Raw genomic sequence first — 26977 nt, 5'->3', positions numbered from 1 at the left:
GAATGTGGAATGTGGAATCAGAAGATTCAAGTTAAAATCTCAATGCTGCCAGTTGCTAATTGTGGACAGTAAGTATCTGTGCCTTATTTTTCTCATTTATAAAATGAGATTGGACAATATGATCTCTAAGATTCTTTCCAGTTTTAAATCTATGACTTAGGCCATCAGAGTCTATCTGTTCTTTTTGTGAACCCTTTAGAATGTGAGATCTCAAAATCTAAGATGTGTATTAATCCATTCCTAGTTTTCCTCTCCTCTATCACAAATCAACCAATCAGTGAACATGTTTAGGAAAACAAACCAGGAGAAAGAGAAATAGCCCTAGTATGAGAAAGAACACCCAAGGGTTAGAGCTATTTGTATCTCTAGGACAAAAGGAATGACTACAGGGTAAAGGAGATAACTATAGCATTAATGTTATAAAGGCCAGATCTGAAAAGAATCTTTGCTTGCCAGAGGACTTTTTAACACCCAAGTAAATAAGGGTTCAAGACCTTAACAAGAGGTCCATAGTCAGCCCACAAACTTAAAATAGCAAAAAAGGGGACTCCAAAATGTGTGGAAGACAGGCTGAAGTCCAGGGAAGGTCTCAGCAGGGGAAAATATACAAGGAAGGTTTCTTTCTTGAAAATGTCATCCCATGAATTTAACTATTATCTTTTTGCAGATGCACAGATTTATATATCCAATCTAAGTCTTTCCCATGAGCTCTAGTCTTAGCACACTAACTATCTATGGGATGTTTCAAACGGAATATCCCAGAATCATTTAAAACTCAACATGTCCCAAACTGAACTCACTATTTTCTAGTCCTCTCCCCCTCAAAATCATCCCATCTTCCAAACTTGCCTGTTTCTATCAAAGATAATAGTTTCCTACCACTTTTCCAGTTTTAGTTGCTTCAGCCTTTTCCTGGATTTCCAACTCTTCCTCATCCCACATATGCAATCAGTTTTCAAATCTTGTTCTTTCTATTGCCACATCTCTTGTAGCTTTACCTCTTCTTCTCATAACCAGCTACCATTTTAGTTCAGATTCTCAACAATCTCTTAACTGGTCTACCTGCTTCAAGTCTCTCACTAGTTCAATCTATCTTATCCAAAGCTATTTTTCTTTTAGGTCAAACATATGCAATTTTAAAAAACATATTTCTACAGTTACCATGTTATGTGTAAGAAAAATTAAAAAAAAAAAAAAACGAGAGAAAAACAAACAAGCAAATAACAAGAAAAAGGTGAAAATACTATGCTCCAATCCACAGTTTATCTCCAACTTCTGGATGTGGTTGACATTTTCCAACTCGAATCTATTGGAATTGCCTTGAATCACCTCTCTGTTGAAAAGAGCCACTTCCATTACAGCTGATCCTCACATAATCTTGTTGCTGTTATGTACAATTTTCTCTTGGTTCTGCTCACTTCACTCAGCATCAGTTCAAGCAAATCATCCCAGGTCTTTCTGAAATCAGCCTGCTTATCATTTCTTATATCATCAATAATATTCCACTACATTCATATACCATAACTTATTCAACCATTTCCCAACCAATAGGCATCCATTCAATTTCCAGTTTCTTGCCACTATAAAAAGAACTGCTACAAACATTTGTGCATGTGTCAATCCTTTTCCATCATTTATGATCTTTTTGGGATACAGATCCAAAAGGATCAAAAGGTATGCACAGTTTGATAGCCCTTTGGGCATAGTTCCAAATTGCTCTTCAGAATGGCTGAATCATTTCACAACTCCACCAACAATGTATTAGTGTTCCAGTTTTCCCACATCTCCTTCCATATTTATCATTATCTTTTCCTGTCATCTTAGCCAATTGGAAAGATATGAAGTGGTACCTCATGGTTGTCTTAATTTGCATTTCTCTAATCAATAGTGATTTAGTACATTTTTCCATACAAAGCAATTTTTCTTAAATGCACATCAGTCCATGTGACTCCCCTATTCAATCAATTCCAGTGTTACCTATTGTCCCAGGATAAAATACGAATTCTAGCTTTTTAAAAGCCTGATCCCAATATATTTTTTCAGTCCCACTATAGTTTATTATTCATGTTACTATGCTATGCAATTAAATTACCATCCTTTTATTTATTCACACATTTCCATTTCCATTTCCATACCTTTCTAATGGCCATCCCGTATAGCTGGACTAAACTCTCTTTCTACCTCTGGTTCTTTATCTCTCTTCCTTTAAGATATACCTTGTGATCATCTTATATATTATTTCTTTCCTAATCATCTCAATTGATAGTGCCTTCCCTCTCAAATTACCCCATATTGAACCACTTTGTATACATTTGTATTTAGTCCACTATTTACATTATATGTATACATATATTTCTTCCATCAGACTATAAGCTCCTGTGAGTAGATATTATTTTAATCTTTGTACTATTATCACAGTTCATAGAAGGCATTCCATAAAAATTCCCTGTGTTTAATAGTTAGAAAAAATAATAGTGGTAAAGGAAAACAAATTTAGGTACCCTGGGTTTTGTGACAGAATAAAGAAAGGATCACAAAAGATACATCAAAATCTATGGTATCACTGAATAACACACAACAAATTTTTGGGGAGTGCCCAGACCTATGACTTCATTACTACTCAGAATGAGAGTGAAAAAAAAAACTACTCTTAATGGAAATTTGCAGCTAATGTCTTAAAGAATTATCCAGGACTGTGAAGTGATTTGTACAGGGTCTTAAATCTCATCTATAACAGAGCAGCCCTTGAACCAAGGTCTTCCTGATTCTTGGGCTCTAGTTCCAATATTATATTCTTTCTCAACACTGACAACAATTTTCTTAAAATTCATTACATATCAACCATATCGTGCTTTCCCTCCCTTTTGTTGTTTACTTACTATTATTCAAAATGTCAAAAAGAATGGTTTTAATCATTCCAAATACATTTTTACTTCCAAAGAAATATATGTATATTTGGGAGCTTTCTTCCCATTACCTTATAATCCATGCCAACAAAAGTAAAGAATCAAAAGCAATCTAATTTACAACGAGGGTCTACAAATTATTACTTATAGCTAAAATCAGGTCAAATATGATTAGGTTTCCCTTTCTTCTAGTTAGCAGTTCAATAACAAATTATTAGTGATTTTACTAGTTTCTTTTTAAATTTGAAAATAATAAATGTTGGTAGAGTAACAATTCTTAAAAAAAAATCTTTCAAAAATTCATTTATATTTGTGTGAAGTTTTTCAATTTTTCCTCATAAGGAGAAACAATGTGACTCCATTTCAAATTCACTATACACACCAGCTCTTGAGTATGGTGTGTTGCCTCTAAGGAGTTCCCAGCAAATCCTAATTCCATCCTCCCCTACACCATCACTAGGGGTTATACAACCATTTTTGAAAGTAATTTGGGATTATGCAAACAAAATGACTAAAATGCCCATACCTTTTGACTCAGACATTCTACTACTCAGCATACACTCCAAATAGTTCACTGACAAAAGAAAAGTTCCATATACAGCAAACTATTTTACAGCACAATTTTTCTGTGGGAGCAAAGAACTGGAAACAAAGTAGATATCCATTGATTAGGAAATAGTAAATAACTGTGATATATAAAAGTAATGCTGTGCTATAAAAAATATATGAAATATGACACAGAAAATCGTGGAAAGATTTAGATGAACTGATATGCAATAATCAGATCAAAGAAAATAATACACAGAACAACTAGAACCACAACCACTACAAAATAATAAAAATTAATAAAATTACAAAGAACAAGCATGCCCCCAAAGAAGGGGCATGAAAAGATACCTCCTCACCCTCCTTTGCAAAGGTGAGAGTTTCAGAGCATGGAAATGCATATATTTTAAGACTTTAATGATATATGCATCAAGGTTCACCAGGTTCAAAATACTGGGCTACATGGCACACATATGTTACTACATTGGTCCAGATATCTTTTGACCACAATTAAGAGATCCCAGTCAGACACAAAGGATTTTACAGTGCCAACAATTACAATGACCAAATCCTATAATGAACCCATCTTTGCTAGGAAACAGCAACTCACTCCTATCATGATACTTAGAACAAAAGAGCTCAGATAACTTAATATCAAATCCTTTAATCAATTATTTAAAATTGTGAAACAAGAATCAAATACAAAAAACAATGGACAATAATAGGAGAACAGGAACAGAATCTGTGGTTTCATTGGTGTAAGGAATTATTGGATAAGAAAACTCATTCTAGAACCATTTGGCACTTTCCACAATTTAATCTTAGAGTACTGTCTATAAGCAGGGATATGGCTCAGCTAACTCAAACCTACTCTTAAAATTGTCAATGTGAACATTTTCACCTCAGAAATAAGCAAACTAAAAATTAAGGTTGATTATTCTTTTGCTGATTATTTAAACTTAAGAAACTGCTAATAAGCAGATTAAACTTAATGTCAGGCATACAGGTTGTTAAATATTTAGCAACAAACCCTGGCCTGGAGCACAAGGAGGTCAAAGGATTTGCCTAGGATCATATAGCCAGTATGGGTCAGAGGCAATATTTGAACTCAGATCAACCTGGTTTTAAGGTCAAATCTATGTACTATGTCATGTTACCTCATTTAGCAATCATAATAAACAAGGTACATCTTATACATAAAAGCAATGCTATTTCAGTAAAATAAGTTAAAGAAGGAAAAAAATTCTTCCCTCAACTCCTTTTAATGTTCTAATTCAAAGTATATTCAGAAATTATCTGTCAAACTCTCTGAGGTTATACTGAATAAGGAAAGAAATCAGGGACTGAGACTCCCGACTCATGGAGCTAAGTTTTAAGCCACTATGCAGACATAGGGAACCAAACTAGTAGACATCCTCAGAAATTAAAGAATGAGAATAATGCTGCCAGCACTAACTCCCATTACCATCTACCTAGATATTTTAGAAAGAAATTCAAAGGAGATATAGTCACCAACCTGTTTCTCTTTCTTTTGTATTTTCATTATCATCAACTGGAGGCAACAATCTTATTTCTGTAAAACAAAACAAATGACTCAAGGTGAAATTCAAAAACATATTGTTAATTTAAAAAACACTTTTTGCTCAAAACTGACTATAATACAAAGAGAATGTTAAGAGGAATTATTTTTATAGTCTATTTCTATCAAAATCTTAAATTTTGTCTTCCTAGAGAAAGGTTAAAATCTAAGTGTTAAGTGAATAGTTAAAATTATATACAGAATCTTACATGAAATACTCATTGATGGAGACAGTAAGGTAATGCATTCCATTTCTATTTTCATGGAAATTGCAGTATAATGGGGAGATAAGCAGGATAAAATTTAAAAGCATCACATGAGAGGGTACAAAATACTAATGGGAATTCAGGGGATAGCCTTAATACACCTACTGCTTCAGATCACTAATTTAGTTAGAGTTAAAGGCCCATTGAAAATTTTCTCCTACTATTAAGAAATACTGATGCTTATGTACTCAAATGTGAACCCTTGAAATTGACACAATTTAGTAGAATTTTCATCTTCCAGATACTTAATAAAATTCATTATTAGGAAATGAGAGCCTCAAACTCACTTCTTATACATGATTCTTTGTGTTAAGAATTACATTAGATAGCACACAAAACCATTTTACAGAACTTACAAATAAAAGTTTTTGAAGGAAAAAACATGTATAATATTTTACAAAACTATTATTAGTGTAGGAATAAGCTGAAATTACTTATTCCCAAAGATATAATAGTGATGTCAAAACTAATAAGTAAAAAGGAATATATATGTATATTTAGAAATCATAGGCTGTAAAATGTTAGTTTACTTTCAATATCATCAAAAATTCACAAACAAAATAATTCAGTCCTTTAAGGCACAATGGAAAAATTTTTGTCTCATCATAAAAACCTGTGCAATCATAGTCAAGTAACAATGTCTCTGGGCCTCAGTTTCCTTATTTATAAAACTAGGGGGAGGGGTGAGGAAATGGACTACATAATTTCTAAGGTTTCTTCCAGCTCTGGAGTTATGATCCAAGTACCTGTTACTCTTCTATCTGATAAATACCCCCCATTCAAAGGTAGTTACAAATTATATTTGATAGGTATATCCCTTTCTAATTTATTGGACTCTATTATCAATTAGTTTTTTTTAAATTTTTTTTTTATCATGAACAAGCATTACTGGATATCTCTAGTAAAAGATGCTATGTACATACAGAAATCTAAGAAAGTTTCTTGACTATGGGAAGCTTCCACGCTAGATGAAAAGAAACAACAAATATAATAAAAGAGAAATGTTTATATAAAGGTAGGATATGTTAAAAGACTAAATTCAGAATGAACTTATTTTGTATAAACAAATATATACTGTTGAACTGACAAACATTTACCTACTGAGAAAAATGGAAAACAGCACACAAAAGCAAAGATAAGAGATAAGACAAAAATGACAAGAATAGTTTCAAGGACATACTGAATCATTTAATACGAAAATCCAGCCATATGATGCATTAAAACAGATCTACTATATACCAAGCATATTTTAACAGGTTTTCAAGTTATTATGGAGTACAGAGCCTCATGGATTTATTTCATCAGATCTAAACAACTGGAAAAATATTAAGTGCTCTTGGATAGGCCGAGCGAATATAATAAAGATGACAATACTACCTAAACTAATCTTTTTATTTAGTGCTATACCAATCAAACTCACAAGAAATTATTTTACTGACCTAGGAAAAATAACAAAATTCACATGGAAGAACAAAAGGTCAAGAATTTCAAGGGAATTAATGAAAAAAAAAATCAAATGAAGGTGGCCTACCTGTACCTGATCTAAAACTATATTATAAAGCAACGGTCACCAAAACCATTTGGTATTGGCTAAGAAATAGATTAGTTGATCAGTAGAATAGGATAGGTTAACAGGACAAAATAGTCAATAACTATAATAATCTAATATGTGACAAACCCTAAGACCCCAGCTTTTGGGATAAGAATTCACTATTTGACAAAAACTGCTGGGAAAATTGGAAATAATATGGCAGAAACTAGGCATGGACCCACACTTAACATTATAACACAAGATCAAAATGGGTTAATGATTTAGGTATAAAGAATGAGATTATAAATAAATTACAATAACATAGGACAGTTTACCTTTCAAACTTGTGGAGGAGGAAGGAATTTGTGACCAAAAATGAACTAGAGACTATTACTGATCACAAAATAGAAAAATTTGATTATATCAAGTTAAAAAGCTTTTGTACAAACAAAACTAATGCAAACAAGATTAGAAGGGAAGCAATAAACTGGGAAAAAATTTTTACATTCAAGGGCTTTGATAAAGGCCTCATTTCCAAATTATATAGAGAATTGACTCAAATTAGTAAGAAATCAAGCCATTCTCCAATTGATAAGTGGTCAAAGGATATGAACAGACAATTTTCATATGATGAAATTGAAACTATTTCTACTCATATGAAAGAGTGTTCCAAATCATTATTGATCAGAGAAATGCAAATTAAGACAATTCTGAGATACCACTACATACCTGTCAGATTGGCTAAAATGACAGGAAAAGACAATGACGATTGTTGGAGGGGATGCAGAAAAACTGGGATACTGATGCATTGTTGGTGGTATTGTGAACAGATCCAACCATTCTGGAGAACAATTTGGAACTATACTCAAAAAGTTATCAAACTGTGCATACCCTTTGATCCAAGAGTGTTACTACTGGGCTTATATCCCAAAGAAATACTAAAGAAGGGAAAGGGACCTATATGTGGAAAAATATTTGTGGCAACCCTTTTCATAGTGGCTAAAAACTGGAAATTGAATGGATGTCCATCAATTGGAAAGCTATGAAAGAAAGAGAAGGGAGGAACGAAGGGAAGAAGAAAGGGAGGGAGGGAGGAAGGAAGATGAGATGCAGGCTAATAATACCACAATATACGCCTAATTATATCCCTGAAATGGTACTGAAAGTACTAAGGGAATCTGGAGGCAAGAGACTCTATGAGTGTGGTAATCAGCCTTGAAAGTCAGGTAGGATTTGGAAAGGAGATGGTGAAAATGGGATCCCCTGAAATAATGTAGAGAAATAAGGAAAGCATGTTATGGCATGAGCATATTGAAGACAGAACCCTGCTTGGAAAACAGAAGCCTACTGAAACATTAAAAATGTTTTTAGGGTCAGATGCTAGAATACTTTGAAAGCAATATAATCTGGAATGAAATGGAGGATACAGAATTATAGTTAGAAAAAACTGGATTTAAAAGTAGCACCTGTGATAAAATAATTGTACAACCATGGTCAAAATAATTTAATTTCTCTATATCTCATTTTTTTTCATCTATAAAACAATGATATCTGTAGAAAGACTAACATGGCACAGACCAGCCTTGCAATCAGAAAGTCCTGAAGTTAAGTACTTCCTCTGACATATATTAGTTGTGTTAACTATAGGTAAGTCATTTAAGGGCTCAGAGCTCCAGACAACTCTAAGCATAAGTTTCTGTAGAGTTGCCAAGCTTCATTGGAGAAATGAGTTTCTACTTTGGCAATTCCCTACATGAATGAAATCACAAATTCAGACCAAAAAAACCCCACCCTAAAACCCAAAATACTTTTAGTACCTACCTATCTTACAGTGTCATCATTAGGTTCAAAAGACATAATATATGAAGGATGCTACATGAAGCTTCTAGTACTATTAGCTATTAATGTCAAGCTGAGAATCTTGTGCTTTCTCTTTACTGGCAACAGATGTTGCAAGATAAAACTGAAATTGGATCGAGTAGTGATATGGAGTAACTGGAGGGGGAAGGAAAAGAGACGAGTCAAAGATTACAACAATCTATGAATAAGATAAAAATCTGAATTAAAGCAAAAGCAATAGCAAGGAGAAAGGAGAGGAAAACAGGGATTTGAGATATTTCAAATGAAGTTGAAGCCAAAATTAAAAGAGAAAATTCTCAATCAAAGCAACAAATCATTATTTAACACTACTTCACACATGGTAGATGCAGGATCCCAGATAAAATCAAAGATGTTTCCAAAATTCCTAGCCTGATTAGAAGAATGGTGGCAATGAGAAGATAAAGAAAGAAAGAAACTGGAAAGAAATGTGCGGGAAAAGAAAAAAATTTCATTTTGCTTATGTTGAATTTAAAATAACAAGCACATCCAAATGGAAAGATGACAGAATCTTTAAAATTTAGAATTTCAGAGTTGAATAGTATCTTGGGGAATTAATCTGGCCCATTCCCTTTACTTTACAAATGAGGAAACTAAAGCCTAGACAGCAAAGTAATTTGCCCAATGTCAGTAGAAATGCCAATACTAAAACTCAGGTCCACAGACCTGAATACTCTTTCTACTTTTAATGAAGACTTTTTTTTAATAGACAGCTGAAAATTAGGAGAGCAAATGATTGGGTCAATAAGACAGAAGCAGTTTTGGAACTCTTCTGTCATAGAAACAGATGAGATTTTTCAGGTGAAATGTGGAAGAAACTATATAACTAGATTAGGTCACTCCTTCCCTATGGAAGCCCTGGGAATCAAAAAGTATTACTTATCCACTGAGTATTTCACTTTCTTGTGTTTTCCTATGGCTATATTTCTAGCACTTTGGTTTGAGAGTAAATGGTAGAAGACAGGGGAAATATACAGGGATACCTCCCAATGTAGTAGAAGATTTACATGAACCATTTTAGGGAAGATTAACTGAATCTTAAGATTCAATAGCATTGAAGACTTTGAATAACTTCTAAGTTATAAGATAAGTTAAAAGTCTTGAGGGATGTAACTGAAGTTGATTCTGTTAAATCATTATATTTGAAACATTTAATTTGATTTTAAAATGTTAAAATGTGTATAAAATAGATTATTTTTTGAGTAACATGCTTAGAAATACCTAGATACCTAGAAATCTATAAGGTTCCAGATGTCACAACCAGATTGTCCTCATATCCCTAGAGGCAGTATGACATACCATTATCTAAAATGCTGGGTTTGAGTTAAAGGTTCTGATAAAGGCCTCATTTCCAAAATATATAGAGAACTGACTCAAATTTATAAGAAATCAAGCCATTCTCCAATTGATAAATGGTCAAAGGATATGAACAGACAATTTTCATAGGATGAAATTGAAACTATTATCACTCATATGAAAGAGTGTTCCAAATCATTATTGATCAGAGAAATGCAAATTAAGACAACTCTGAGATACCACTACACACCTGTCAGATTGGCTAAGATGACAGGAAAAAATAGTGATGAATGTTGGAGGGGATGCAGGAAAACTGGGACACTGATGCATTGTTGGTGGAGTTGTGAATGAATCCAACCATTCTGGAGAGCAATCTGGAATTATGCCCAAAAAGTTATCAAATTGTGCATACCCTTTGATCCAGCAGTGTTTCTATTGGGCTTATATCCCAAAGAGATACTAAAGAAGGGAAAGGGACCTGTATGTGCCAAAATGTTTGTAGCAGCCCTGTTTGTAGTGGCTAGAAACTGGAAAATGAATGGATGCCCATCAACTGGAGAATGGCTGGGTAAATTGTGGTATATGAATGTTATGGAATATTATTGTTCTGTAAGAAATGACCAGCAGGATGAATACAGAGAGGCCTGGAGAGACTTACATGAACTGATGCTAAGTGAAATGAGCAGAACCAGGAGATCATTATACACTTCGACAACGATATTGTATGAGGACATATTTTGATGGAAGTGGATTTCTTTGACAAAGAGACCTAACTGAGTTTCAATTGATAAATGACGGACAAAAGCAGCTACACCCAAAGAAAGAACACTGGGAAACGAATGTGAACTATCTGCATTTTTGTTTTTCTTCCCGGGTTATTTATACCTTCTGAATCCAATTCTCCCTATGCAACAAGAGAACTGTTCGGTTCTGCAAACATATATTGTATCTAGGATATACTGCAATATATCCAACATATAAAGGACTGCTTGTCATCTAGGGGAGGGGGTGGAGGGAGGGAAGGGAAAAAAATCGGAACAGAAACGAGTGCAAGGGATAATGTTGTAAAAAAAATTACCCTGGCATGGATTCTGTCACTATAAAGTAATTATTGAATAAAAATTAAAAAAAAAAAAGAAAAAAAATGCTTTGCAACCTTAAAAAATAAAATAAAATAAAATAAAATGCTGGGTTTGGAAACAGGAAGTCCAGGTTTCAAATTTCACATCACATCAGGGGAAATAATTTACAACCTCTAAGTACTTCATGGCAAATCCCTAGGACAAGAGGATCACAGAATTAGACTGGAAAGAATGTTGGAGGTCATCAACACCTTCATCTTAAAAATGAAAAAACTGTGGCCCAAAAAAGTGAAGTGATTAGATAGCTTGGTGATAATTTCAGGGAGACAACTTTCACACCCAAAAGAGAACAATTCATCTAATCCTAAACTGTGGGAAACAAAATAATCACAAGTAGAAACAAATAAAAATACTGGCTCAAAAACAGCAATAAATATTTTGCTTTTTGACTCCACCTTAAAAACTAATTTTTCTAGTGATGTCTGGAATGTCACAACTACTCTAGGGCCAATATGAAAAATAATATAAAAGTATGGTCACCACAAGAATGAAAGGAATTTAAGATCTTCCAGTTTCACCCAAATGAAACTATGGGATTATTCATAGATAGAAAAAACATGTAATGAAGATTTTGCTGGGTGTTTCTCTATTTTAAGATTCTATGATGAAAACTTGGATACAACATCTCTCTCACAAGTGCTTCTGCAAGGAGATAGTGCAGATTATTGGCCTCCAAAATCATACTTTTTGAATGTACTATTCCATCTACATCTTATTTTTTCAAGATACTTGGAGTGATGATAGCAGAAGTAGTAGTGGTAGCAAATTAAGAATCAATGACTGTTCTAGATCAAAGATCTAGAACCAAGCCAAGAATTGGGTAAGCATAGAGGATACTAAAGTGTGACAATAGTGTGGCCTGTTAGAGCTTTGAAGGGCACATTCTCTCCACTGCTCACTACCCCAACACTCACACACTAGTTTTGTTGTGGTGGTTGAGTTTCTGGGAGAGAGGGAAGGAGGAGCAAAGAAGAAACCATATCTTCAAGCACTCAGAACTTGCTTGAGTAAACAGATTCCTGAGTTTCCTTTAAGATTTGCTCACAACTGTAAATTATACGCCCTTATAGGACCAATCTTCTAAACTAAGCACCAACTAAATATGATTCTCTAACTCAAAGTAATAAAATCATGGGAAACTTCTTAATCATCTTTCATGAAGTAAAATTGTTAGAAGTACAAAGAGTTCTCTCTTTTTTTCTATTTTGCTCATCTGATTGCCAACATGAAGTGAAAAAGAAATTTTCCTCAATAATTTGTTCATTCCTTCATTTCTAATACTTCTCTCCCTCTTCAGGACAAAAGTTCATTTACTTAAGACTAGGGGTGTCATCTAGTGGCAAAAAGGAGTAATAGCAGATTTCCTAATTTATAGGATATAAATCCAACTTTATGGGCAATGGGTAGAAAAATGGGCCATTTTGAACTTCACCACATTACATACATATTAGATATGGAGGGAGAAGAACAATGGGTTGCTGAAATACTCACGGAATCTCAACGTGGGAACGGTTCTTAGAGACTATCCTAGTCTAGCCCCAAACAAGATTCACCACTACAACATAGCTGAAAAGTGTTTAGCTAGAGTTTGCTTGAAGACTTGTAGCAAAGAGAAACTTAATACCTTAGGAAAGAGCCCATGTTACTTTTTAATTGCTCCATTAGTGGAGCGGCATCTGTGTCAGTAGACTTGGAAAAGAGATCAGTTAAGTCAGGAATCGGGATCAAATCTTGCTTCTAATACAAAAAAAATCATCTAACTTTTATAAGGCTCATCTATAAAATGGGAATAGGCACACAGAAAGAGATGGAATGCCCCAAATGGGTCTTTGCTCATCCACAATCTCCCTGACCTATTTACTTCATCTGACACTGGTGACCACCCTGTCCTTCAGGATCCTCTCCCCCTCCAGCTGTTGCTCTTTCCGGATTTTCTTTCTATCCATCTGATTTCTCCTCAGTTTCTAGGAAATTCATCATTCACATTATATCCTTTGACTGTATTTCCCAAGGCTGTGTCCTAAGCCCTAACTTCATATGTTTTTGTTCTTCCAATCCAATAAAAGCTTATTTTCTTAATGAATCTTAAGTATATCTTTGCTAGTTTCTGCTTTAATATCTCTGCTTATACTGTTTAACCCTATCTGAAATGCCTTTCCCTCATTTATGACCAATACATAGGATTGTGGAGAGAAAGGGGAGATGGGTAGTTTAAAAATCTCAAGATCCTTTAACTATATCCAAACAACAATTAACTAGATCCCAGCTGAAAAGTGATTATCTAACTTTTGCTTGAAGACTTCTGCAGAGGAGAAACCAATATCTCATGGAAAATCTCATTTTACTTCTAGCTAGCTCTAATACTCGGAGAGACAGGTAAATCAGTAACTTGGAAGTGTAGAAAAAGTTGGCATCAAATCCTGCCTCTAAAACAAGTCATTAATTTTTCTAAGTTTCAACTTCATCATTCATCACTTCCTTCAAGATTCAATTAAATGTACCACTTTTCCAAAATGCTTTCGTTTATTATCTCCTACCCACGTTTCATCCTTTGGGTTAATTTTCTTAACAACAGTCAAGTCAACAAACACTAATTAAGTGTTTACTATGTGCCTAGCACCAAACTAAGTCCTGATAATATAAATACTATAAGAAAGCCCCTGCCCTAATTATAAAAAGGTCAAAACAACACATAAAAGTAAGCTAAAATCCTGAAAAGGACAGAAAAGATACCCACTCATGCAAGTGCATGGTAGAGGAAGTCCATAAGTGAAGTTGAGAGAGGAATCAAGGTATAGCTGCCCTCAATGTTTTCCTTAAAATGGGAGTTTCTAGGAGGAATCAGCCAAAGGAAAGACGTATACTCTGCAAGGACAGAGGGTATTTTCAGTATAAGAACACTAGGAGTTGAGGGAATTTTCAGAGTGACAAGACATGTTAAAGAAAGTCTAGAGCTAGGAGGGAAACCTAAAGAGGAATGATAATACATATTTGCATGTGTTATCATTTTAACTTGTTTTATGTTTTTTCTTTATATGTTTATCTTGTCCATAGCTTAAGCATAACTCAAGGACAAAATCCGTATTTCACTTCTTTTAGCATGAACTGGGCTAGATAGTAATTAAGGTCCCTTCCAACTTGCAAAAGCAGTGATTCTGCTGCTCTGTTATAATTCACAGGGCCTAAAAGTAAGAGTTAAACAGAATCTGAGACAACAATAAATATGTGCAGTCCAGACCAATTTCCAATTTAAAAGATGAAGAAATTAAGACATTTCATTACTCTGGATCTTAGTTTCCTCAGTGGTAGAATGACTTCTAAGATCTTCTCTGATCTTCTATGTTCCTACGAGATCTATCCAGAGTTTGAATTTGACTTCCAGCTGGGACTAAAGACTAGATCTCCTGATTCCTGTCTAGCATTCATTACAGTATACTACATTACACTTAATAACAACAACAACAACAAAAGAATAGAACTAGAAGGAGTGGTAAAGAATTTAAATCTTAAAAATATCTCTGAAGGATCTACTATGTACAAAGTACTGTGACAGGCATTAACAGTAAAAAACAAACAAAAAAAAAAAAACGGAAAGCAGTCCTTGCTTCAAGAAATTTTGCATATTCTAGTAAGGGAATACCTCTCTCTACACACACACACACACACACACACACACACACACACACACACACACACACACGAATCATCTGGAGGATCCAAAAAGTTTCCTGGAAGAAACAGATCTTTAAAGAAAAATAAGGACTCTAAGAAGCAAAAATGGAGAGTGCGTGAACCACCTTTTCTGATTAGCTGGTTCTTCCCAGAAACTCCAGTTTAAGGAAAGCTCTAAGGAGGTACAGAGGAGGCTTGCAGGCATTTATAGAGGTAGGAGATGAAGACTCTAGTTTGAAAAGGGACTAGCAATCCAATTTGGTTGGTATAAGTAGTTTATGAAGAAGAGCAATTGGCCAGGTTGTATAGACAAGTAGGAACTATAATATATCTGAACTTAAAAGTTAAGGGGTTAAATCTTAAAGTCTGCTATACAGAGACTAAATAATGGTATGACAACTTAAAATGATTCTTAAAGAAAATCTTAATCTTCTCTGACACTTATAAAATAGGCAGGACAGGCATCATCCCTGAGTTAATAATGAGAAGACTGAAGTACAGAAACAGTTTCTATTTATAGAAAGATGGGACTAGAACTTAGGTCTAGGGATAACTCATCCTAGATTTTTTTCCAATAGCTTTTATTTTTTTAAACTGGATCTCTGATTTGAAAGAATTCATAAATGAAAAATTTCCTCTAATAGTGCAGATTCATGCCTTCTAGTTTTTAGTTTCCTGGGACACCAAAAGGTTAAATGACTTGCCTACAATTATAAACCCAATCTGTTAATAATCTGGGTCTTCTAGGCTAAGACAAGCTCTATACAAATGCTGCCTATTTACTAATAATAATATTAAATGATGAAAATACATTTTACACTACACCTGACTCTCATCAGTCTGCCTCTCATCTATGAGATTATGGTGCATCATTTTTGAAGCATCATTTTCATAAAATATCTATAACATATGATGAAAGACAGTATGGCAGAGTATAAACACAGTCGGCCTTAGAATCAGAAAATGGTCTTCAAGCCCCATCCTTCAAACTAACTGTTTTACTAACAACTTAACCTCTCAGTGCTTTAGAAAATTCTGTAAAGATATTTAAGCTACAGAGAAGTTTTTCCTGCAGTGACAGAATTAGATTCTTCATCCAGGGAATTCCCATCAGTCTCTTTTATACTTAAGATACATTTTGATGATAATAACACTGAATTACTTGATGTAACTAGCATAGGACTTCTAAGGACAGCAAAAGCCAAAAAGGGCTTTTATATATACATCCACACACACACACACACACACACACACACACACACACACACACACACACATTGATGATAGATTTTAAAATATTTTCAAGAGTCTTATGTTATGGGCCAGAACTCTTGTACTTAAAACAAGGATTCTTACAAGGTGCTAACTAAATGGAATTAATAATACAATGGTTATCTAGTTTAGCATGGCAATTAATAATTTTCTAGTTCTGTACAAGTACTTACTACTTAATATAGTTTCACAAGATTCACGATTATGATAATGTAATTATAATAGAGTATATAACAGCCAGCAAAGACTGGATGAGATTCATTCCATCTTCAATCAGGCTCCTGTTGGCTCTCCTGGGGTTCTGAGGGATGCAGAGATAGATTCATTCCCTCATCCACCTTTGTAGTGGCTGGAGGCTGAAGCACAAGCCCTCAGACTTAGAGCCAGATTCATTCACTCCATCTCACCCCGCCTTGGTGGCAGGTTCTCCTCCTTCACTTCTTCACTGAAACCAAGACTCCAGAAGGCCTCTAAGAAAGCTAGCCCCGGCCTCAGGTAAGGAAACTAGACTGTAAAGGAGATAATAAAGGATTTGGACTTTAACACCTAGCTATTCTCATGGTGATTACTCAACTGAAAAGAAGGCTGCTTCCAAGACCTCCAGAAAACCACCAAGAACATTACAGTCTTACATTAAAAAAATACAAATCCTCCAATCTGAGCAGAAATAGTTAAAACTAAAACAGGATAATATAGTATGATCCTGTACAAAAAGTTTGTTTCCTTCTCTTCAACTTCTTTAAGACAAGAAGGTAAGATTATCTATGATTTTCAGTGTAGAGGTAGAGAATGTTTGGTTTTTTTTTTTGGTGCTGCATACCAGCTATACTTCCTCTAATTTAAATAAATGCCCTAAAACCAAAGAGCCATAATTTGGATGTCTGTGAAAAAAGAACACAATTGTTCCAACCACTACTCTATATTGGGTATGGCAAGTGATAGCACACATGTCAACAATAAGATTTTGGAAAAAATGTGAACTGCTTTGGGGTAAGTTTTATTTCACTTTTGTCCTCTATATGCCCAGTACTTTCCACAGTTAATAAATGCTTGGTGACTGAATTGAAACTACACTGTAAAGAATTCTCTTCTATGCATTATCTGCAGTGACAGCTGGAATGCCTTTCATCCTCCATAACTACAAGCAGAGGGAAATGATAGTTCTCTCACATCAAAGGACAGGCCAAGAGATCAAAAAATAGATTTTAGAATCCAGAAGAGACCCCTTAAAGGAAAAGCACTTTCAGATTCTATAAATCAAGGTTCTCAGTTAGAATATGTTCACTTCTGAGGGTAGGTCCTAACAGGGTCCTAACCAGAGTGTAACATAGTCAGCCAATAAATGTGTATTAGACATATACTATGTATCAGTCACTGTGCTAAGAGATTAGTAAAAAATAAAGATCATTTTTCATCTCAGTTCATGTATCCCCAGAAATCTATCCATGGACCCTTTGGTAATCCATGGACAAGGAAAGAGAGAAGGGAAAGGAACAAGATTTAAGTACCTATTGTGCACTAAGTACTTTATAGCATAAGATTTGACTCTCACAATAACATAGGTGCTAATATTATATTTTTTGCAACTGAAGAAACTGAGGTTAAGTGATTTGCCCAGGAATTTAGATCTTCATAACTCCAGGCCCAGTATTCAAATCATTGTACCACTTCACTGCCTCTAGCTTAGATCTATAGACCCCGAGTTAAGAAGCCCTGTTTTAGAACTTTAAAATTATTATTAGTTCAATACTTGGTTGCTCAATTATTATTATCCCTTAATCTCACAATACCTTTGGCCACTTACTTTTCAGAGTATACATTTCTTGCATTTCTCTTATGTGATTTCTTGCTTATGTTTTTAGTTAGAGCAAGAATTATAACACTGATATGATTCAGTGATCTCTGTTATCTAGAACAACTCACTGGTCACTAAACAAAGATTTTACACTTACAGTATCAAAATTAAAATTAATGTTTGCATGAGACATAAAAGTAACACTGTCCTTAGCACTCTACCTTACTTTCAGCTTATTCTACTGTCACTGAAGGAGTAGAAAAGAGCTCAGATAATGCTCTACAACTGAGTTCTATTCTGACACCTATTATGATGGCATGGGTAACCTGCATTCTCAAACGCCATACCAAAAGAATGTAAGCTCTAATAGTTACTACCAAACTTAAAAGTATTCAAAATACAATCTTCTAAACATTATGTTCCTGCCATTTGAGCTTAGTATAAAAAAGTAAATGGGTCTTCAGATTGTGTATTAAATTGTACATAAATAGTAGTTAAATAACCATTTAATCTTTGAAACAAAGAAAATGAAATATTCCAAAGGATTAAGTATAAAGAAAGATAGAGGATTTCAAAATGCCAAAGAAGAAAGAACCAGTAACAGAGAGCCATAAGCAGAATGCAGATGTTTCTGCTTAAAATTTCAAAGGAGTTAAAAGTTCTAAGTTAATAAGTACTTAATTTTGAATAATCAAAAGACAAAGGCCAGTAGGTTCACTAAAATGGCATAATCATTCAGTCAATATAGTTCTTAGCCTTATAATTTTGTTGGAGGAGACAAAACTTACATACATGAAACACAATACAAGATAAGGTTGTGATCATGTGATAAACTGTAAACTAGATATGACATAAGTAAGCTTTGAATGGCTATACAATCAATCAACAAGCTCTTATTAATTGCCATATGCCACTACGATAAGTACTGAAGCTAAAGTAATAGGCTCCTGATCTCAAGGGGCTTACATTTTATTGTTTTACACTGAAAATAGCTCAAAGACTAAAGATACAGTATTTTTTCCTTCCCAACATAATTTTTATGGTTTTTTGTTTGTTTGTTTTGTTTATAAGGTACTAGAATCATTAAGATGAATCACTTATCTCTTTCAAGGTCTGTTTCTCAAAGAAGGAAATTGTACCACCAAGTTATCATTTTGTACCAGAAAGCAAACAACTTAAAAACTATAAGCAATCAAAATTCTACAAAGGGAAAAACCCAGACTTTTCTGGGAAATAAAAAGCTGTAAATTATAAAAACTCATAAAATTTAAGAAGGAAAATCCGTTAGGAACCAGAGAAATAGTAGTTAAGTTTTATTTTTCCCCCTTATTAAGAGGTAAGTGGTAAATAGAATGTCTTAGTTGAAATATTTCTGTTTTAAAATAAACAAAACTCCTAAGACAATGGAGAAAGAGCCCTAGGATTCAAGGCTTGAAAGTTGGTGAAATGACAATAGATGATTTAAAGTCTGAAGAGTAGATAAGTAACCCATTTTAAAAGTACAGACATAATACATGAACATCAAAAATGGCCATGGGTTCATCACATCTCAAATCTCTGAGCACTTCTGGAAATCAACATTGTGAAAATGAACCAGAGATAAATACTCTTGTTCAAACTATAACATTCATTCTGATGGAGAGCCCATTGATTTTGCTAATCAGTACCTTAGAGCTGAATGAGGTACTTACTACAGATGGATAATAAGGTGGATCCAAGACAGACTAGATGGGGGGAAAAAAACACAGGCTACAAGGAATCCAGGAAACAATACTTCATTTTCAATGAATGACCCATCTTTTTAACACTAGTATTCTTTCAGTATTTGTAATAATACAACAATCTTTTTAGAATTGAAAATGAAAGTCACAGGATGATCAATTTTGATCGATGTGGCCCTCTTCAACAATGAAGTGAAATAAATCAGTTCTAATAGAGCAGTAATGAATTGAACCAGCTACACCCAGTGAAAGAACTCTGGGAGATGACTATGAACCACTACATAGAATTCCCAAACCTCTATTTTGGTCTGCCTGCATTTCTGATTTCCTTCATAGGCTAATAGTACACTATTTCAAAGTCTGATTCTTTTTGTACAGCAAAATAACTGTATGGACATGTATATATAATATTGTATTTAACTTATACTTTAACATATTTAACATGTATTGGTCAACCTGCCATCTGGGGGAGAGGATGGAGGGAAGGAGGGGAAAAGTTGCAACAAAAGGTTTTGCAACTGTCAATGCTGAAAAATTACCCATACATATATCTTGTAAATAAAAAACTATAAAAAAAGAAAAAAAATGAAAGTCACATAGAAGACAATGGAGAGACAAAAGGTAGTTGTGAGCACACTGTACCATATATCAAATAAAGAGCTTTGAAGGACTAAGTGTAAATGATGTGTATGATCAAAAAAGAAGAGAAGGTGATCCTATCATGAGGGATAAGAGATGGGAAGAAAGCCCAAGGGCTACACTGGGAGTTGACAATGCTAGGAAAAGGCAAGAAGAATCCTGACATCCTTCCAAATCAATCACCTCTACTCACAGAGCCAACCCTCCAGTCTAAGTTTTAAGCATCTGTCTGTCCCCTGGATCAGTGTAATAGCCTTTTAAATTGGTTTCTCTATTGGTCTCTTTTTTCTAATCCATCCTTTGGACAAGTAGCATAGTACTCTTCCTATTTTGCTCTGATTAGCTATCACTTCTGGAATAAAATATAAACTTCTAAATTAAATATCTTAGGTCCTCCACAATTTGACTCTCAAATGCCATCCCAGCCAATTTTATATATTTTTAAAATAGTTATCTTGTTTTTTCCAATTAGTGTAGATATAGCTTTCAGCATGCATATTTTATAAAATTTTATTTCCAAATTTTTCCTTCTTTCATTTTTCCTATCTCTACCCCACTAATGGTGGGGCAATTGGCAATATGGCAAGCATTCTGATAAAGATCATACATATGCAATCACATAAATGTATTTCCACATTAGTTGTATCATAAAAGAAGAAAATAAAAAAGGAAAAGCCACAAAACAAAACAAAAAGTAAAAATGGTAAGCTTTGATCTGTATTCAGAACTCAGAGCCCTTTTTCTGGATGTGGACACATTTTCCTTCATGTATTTTTTGGAATTATCTTGGATAATTATTGCTGAGAAGAGCTAAGCCAATCATAATTGATCACAGTACAATGTTGCTGCTACTGTGTATACAACATTCTGCTTCTACTAATTTTATTCAGCCTCATGTCTCTAAGACATGAGGTTTTTCTGAAATCTGCATGCTCATCATTTCTTTTAAAACAATAATATTCCATTACATTCACATATCACAGCTTGTTCAGCCTTTCTCCAGTTGATGGGCAACCTCAAAATCCTGAATTCCCAATTCACTGCCATCACAAAAAGTGCTACTATAAATATTTTTGAATAGGTTTCCTTTTCTTTTTTTTTTATATGATCCTTTGGAATACAGACTTAGTACTGGTATTGTTGGATCAAAGGGTATGCAATTTGATTATTCTTTGGGCACAGTTCCAAACTGCTTTCCAGAATAGTTGGATTAGTTCACAATACCATCAACAATGCACCAGTGCCCCAATTTTCCCATATCTTTTCCAATATTTTTCATTTCCATTTCTGTCATATTAACCCATCTGATAGGGATGAGGTGATAAACCAAAATTATTGTAATCTGCATTTCTCTAAACAATAGTGATTTAGGACATTTTTTTCATGGTATAAATGGCTTTAATTTCTTCATTCTGAAAACTGCGTTTTCACATTCTTTACCCATTTATCAGTTGGGGAATGATTAGTATTCTTATAATTTTGAATCAATTCTCTATATCTGAGAAATGAAGGCTTTATCAAAAATACTTGTTATAAAAATTATCTCAGCTTTCTACTTTTTTTTTTTTAAATCTTGGCTACAATTGCTTGTGCAGAAACTTTTAAATTTTATGTAACCAAAATTATGCTTTTTGCATTTCACAATGTTCTCTACCTGTTGTTTAATCATTAAATCTTCCTTTCATCATAGATCTTACAGGTAAACTAATCTGCTTATATCGTCCTTCATGTCAAAATAATGTACCCATTTTGATCTTTCCTTGGTATACAGTATGAGAAGTTATTCTATAGCTAGTTTCTGCCATACTATTTTCCAGTTTTCCCATGCAATTTTGGTCAAATATTAAGTTCTTATCCAAAAAAACTGGATTTATCAAATAGTAGATGTGGGTTTATCCAACAGTAGATTACTAGAGTCCTTTAATACTGTCTCATGTCCCTACTGATCTACAACTCTTTTAGCTAGTACCAAATAGTTCCAATGATTGCAGCTTTATAACAGTTTTAAATTTGGTATGGCCACCTTCCTTTGAATTATTTTTCATTAGTTCCCTTGATATTCTTGACTTTTTGTTCTTCTAGATAAATTTTGTCATTATTTTATCTAGAATTATAAAATGATTTTTAGTAAATTGGCATAGCATTGAATAAGTAAATTAATTCAAGCAAAACTGTCATTTTTATTATAGTACCTTGGCCTACCCATAAACAATTGATATTTTTCCAATTGTTTAGCACTGATTTTGTGCGAAAAGTTTTGCAATTATGTTTTATAATTTGTAATTGTGTTCATGTAGTTCCTGGGTTTGTCTTGGCAGGTAAAACTCCAAAATATTTTATATTCTACAATTATTTTACATAGAATTTCTCTCTCGCTACTATATATTGTTGATAATATAATAGAAATGCTAATATAATTGATGAGTTTAATTTATAATCAGCAACTTTGCTTAAAGTCATTAGTTATTTCTACTAGTTTTTTAGTTAACCCTTTAGGACTCTCTAAGTATAACATTCTATCACCTGCAAAGAGTTTTACTTCCTCACTGCTTATTCTAATTCCTTCAATTCCCCTTTCTTCTCCTATTGTTAAAGCTAACATTTCTAGTACAATATTTAATAATAATAATACTGATGATGGGTATCTTTGTTCCACCCTGATCTTATTGGGAAAGCTTCTAGCTTATCCCCTTTACTTGCTGATGCTTGATAATGGTTTTAGAAAGATACTACTTAAGGAAAATTTTAAGGATGATTACTTCATCCAAAAACTTTCTATCTTTGGTCATTTATCAATTGGGGAATAGCTCTTATTTTTATAAATTTGACTCAGTTCTCTATATGTTTAAGAAATGAGGTGTTTATCAGAGAAACTTGCTTCAAATATTTGTTACTATTGCTAATTGTATTCCCCCTTCATATCCCCCCTCCCCCCACTCCAGTTTATTCTATGCTCTTTCCCCTATTTTGTGTTTTGCTTCTGATTACTCCTTCCCTTCTTTTACACACACACACATACACACACACACACACACACACACACACACACACACACACACACACACACACACACTTTCTCTCCTTTCCTGTAGGGTAAAATAAATTTCTATACCCAATTGAGAGTGTCCAAATAAAAATCCTTTTATGAAATAGGTGTGGTGCTTATTCCTAAATCAGGAAGAGTCAAGGAAAAGTTTTAAGGAAAGTTCCATTTATTCTTATGCTCTCTAGGTGTTTTTAATAGGAACAGGTGCTGTATTTTGTCAAAAATTTCTAAAAGCTTTTTCTATTGATAATCATATTATTTCTTTTGGCTTTGTTATTAACACAGTCAATTTTGTAGTTTTCCTAATGTGGAACTAGTCCTGCATTCCTGGTATAAGTTGCATATGGTCATAGTGCAGTATCCTGTTGATAAATCACTATAATCTCTTTGCTAATATTTTATCTAAAGTTTTTGCATCAATATTCAATAGGGAAATTGGTATGTAATTTTCTTTTTGTTTTGACTCTTCCTGATTTAGGAATAAGCACCACACCTATTTCATAAAAGGATTTTATTTGGACACTCTCAATTGGGTATAGAAATTTATTTTACCCTACAGGAAAGGAGAGAAAGTGTGTGTGTGTGTGTGTGTGTGTGTGTGTGTGTGTGTGTGTGTGTGTGTAAAAGAAGGGAAGGAGTAATCAGAAGCAAAACACAAAATAGGGGAAAGAGCATAGAATAAACTGGAGTGGGGGGAGGGGGAATATGAAGGGGGAATACAATTAGCAATAGTAACAAATATTTGAAGCAAGTTTCTCTGATAAACACCTCATTTCTTAAACATATAGAGAACTGAGTCAAATTTATAAAAATAAGAGCTATTCCCCAATTGATAAATGACCAAAGATAGAAAGTTTTTGGATGAAGTAATCAAAAATATCTATAGCCATATGAAAAAATGCTCTAACTACTGATTGGGAAAATGCAAATTAATACAATACAGAGGTACTATCTCATACCTATTGGATTGATTATAGGAAGAAAATAATAAATAGTGGTGAGAATGTGGAAAAAATGAGAAATTGATGCACTGTTGGTGGAATTGTGAACTGATTTAAACATTCTGTATAGCAATTTGAAACTATGTCCAAAGGGCTACAAAACCATTCATGTTTTTTTGACCTCTCAATACCACTGCTAGGCATATATTCCAAAAGGGATTAAACACACACACACACACACACACACAGAGAAAAGTACCAATATGGGCAAAAATATGTATACCAAGTCTATTTTGGAGGCAAAGAATTGAAAATTGAGGGGAAGACCATCAATTGGGGAATGGCTAAAAATTTATGGCATGTAATTTTGATTGAATGCTATTTTGCTGTAAAATGATGAACAGGATACTCTCAGAAAAATCTGGAAAACTTCCATGAGTTCACATAAAATGAAATGTACTGCGTATAAAGTAACAGTAACAATAAAATGATCAACTATGAATGACTTCTCATCAATCCAGTAATCCAAAGTAGTTTTGAAGGATTTGTGATAAAAAGTGCTATCTGTTCCCAGAAAAGACTCTGAATATAGATTAAATCATACTTTTAGAAATTTTCCCTGTTTTTTTTTTTTTTTTTTGGGGGGGGAAGGTATATGTTTTCTTTTACAACATGACTATTAGGGAAATATTTTATATGCCTTTACATGTATAACCTGTATTAAATTGATGATCTTCTTGGGGCAGAGCCAGTGGGGATAGTAGTAGAAGGGGGAAGTTGAGAGAGAGGGAGAGAATCTAGAACTCAAAAATTTTTTAATGAATGTTACTACTTGCTGATGGTTTTACTTATCATGTTTAGGAAAACTTCATTTATTCTTTTGCCTTCTAGTATTTCTTAATAAGAATGAGTTCTGTGTTTTGTCAAGTTTTTTTTTCTGTTTCTATTGAGATAATCATGATTTCTGTTGATTTTGTTATTGATATGATCAATTATGCTGATAGTTTTTCAAAATATTCAATCAGTCCTGCATTCTTGATATAAATACTATTGGGTCACAGTATATTATTCTGGTGATAATCTCTGTTAATATTTAATTTAAGATTTTTGCATCAATATTCATTAGGGAAATGGGTCTGTAATTTTCTTTCTTTGTTTTGACACTTCCTGGCTTAGGTATCAGCAGCATATTTGTGTCATAAAAAAAATTTGGTAGGACTCGTCAATTTTTTTCAAATAGTACATAGCAATAGAATAAATTGTTCTTTACATGTTTGGTAGAATTCACTTGTAAATCCAACTGGTCCTGGAAATTTTTATTAATGAGTTCATGATGGCTTGTTCAATTTCTTTTTCTAAAATAACAATAGATATTTTATTTCCTTCTCTGTTAATCTGGATACTTTATATTTTTAAATAAATAGGCATCCATTACACTCAGATGGTCAAATTTATTGGCATACAGTTGAACAAAATAGATCCTAATTATTTTAATTTGCTCTTCTTTGATAATGAATTCATTCTTTTCATTTTTGAAACTTGTAATTTGGTTTTCTTCTTTTATTTAAATCAAAAGTTTATTTTGTTTTTCCCCCCCACAAAAACTAGTTCTTAGTTTTACTTGTTAGTTCGATAGTTTTCTTATTTTCAGTTTTATTATCTCTCCTTTGATTTTCAAATTACTAATCTGGTATTTAATTAGGGTTTTTTGTTTGTTCTTTTCCTATTTTTTAAATTACATATTCAATTCATTTATCTTCTCTTTCTCTATTTTATTCATGTGAGCATTTAGAGATGCAAAATTTTGCCTAAGTACTGTTTTGGCTGCATTCATAAATGTTGTCTCATTGTTGTCATTCTCTTTGATGAAATTATTGTTTTTATGATTTGTTGTTTGACATATTCTTTGAGATGAGATTTCCAATTCATTTCTGACTTATCTTTCCATGGCTTTTTATCACAGGTAACTTTTTATTGCATCATGATCTGAAAAGGATGCACTTAACATTTCTGCCTTTCTATCTCTGATTGTGAAGATGCCATATACCACTAAGAAAAATGTGTATTCCTTTCTATCCCCATTCAATTTTTTCCAGAGGTCTATCATATCTAAATTTCCTAAAATTCTATTTACCTTTTAAACTTCTTTCTTATTTTATGATTAGATTTGTCTATGTCTAAGAGGGGGAGGTTGAGGTCTTCTACCAGTATAGTTTTGTTGTATATTTCTTTCTATAATTTACTTAACTTCTCCTTTAAGCATATGGATGTTATATTAGTTGCTACTGATGTTACTTCATTGTCTATGGTATCTTCTTGCAAGATATAGTTTCCTTTCTTGTCTCTTTTAATTAGATCTTTTCGTTTTTTGCTCTTCATCTTTTGCTTTGATTGTGACTTTTTTTTTTAACTTTAGCAGAAGCATATTGCATTCTGCTTCAGTCCCTTACCTTTTGCTCTTTGTATATCTCTCTGCTTCAAATGTGTTTTTGGTAAACAACATACTGTAGTTTTCTGATTCAAATCTACTGCTACTCAGTTCCAATTTATGGAAGGGTTCATCTCATTCATATTCACAATTATGATTACCAATTGTATATTTTCATCCTTCCTATTTTCTCCATTTTATATCTTTCCCCCCCTTTTTTTTATCCTGTCCCACCCTCAAGTGTTTTGTTTTTGACTATTTTCTCCCTCAATCTCTTCTTCTATGAGTGCCTTCCCCCTCTTTCTTTTCCATTTTCCTT

The 26977-nt window shown here is 33.5% G+C and overlaps 1 protein-coding gene across 9 annotated transcripts in view; it reads right to left on the bottom strand.

The window, feature by feature from the left end:
• Nucleotides 1-26977, bottom strand: part of CHD6 (chromodomain helicase DNA binding protein 6) — a 168774-nt gene that overhangs the window by 117937 nt on the left and 23860 nt on the right. For 7 of the 9 annotated variants that reach the window (XM_051979283.1, XM_051979281.1, XM_051979289.1 and 4 more), the window contains exon 2: nt 4969-5025. In XM_051979283.1, the coding sequence (XP_051835243.1) occupies nt 4969-5001 (33 nt within the window). In that variant the 5' untranslated portion in view covers nt 5002-5025. Of the gene's footprint in view, nt 1-3432; nt 3549-4968; nt 5026-26977 lie in introns of all 9 variants that reach the window. The other 2 variants (XM_051979288.1, XM_051979287.1) reach the window with 1 other exon arrangement.

This window comes from Antechinus flavipes, chromosome 2 (genome assembly GCF_016432865.1).
Source record: "Antechinus flavipes isolate AdamAnt ecotype Samford, QLD, Australia chromosome 2, AdamAnt_v2, whole genome shotgun sequence".
In the NCBI taxonomy this organism is placed as follows: Eukaryota; Metazoa; Chordata; class Mammalia; order Dasyuromorphia; family Dasyuridae; genus Antechinus; species Antechinus flavipes.
Note: the sequence above shows the minus strand (reverse complement) of the source record. Positions and strands in the feature narration are given on the sequence as shown.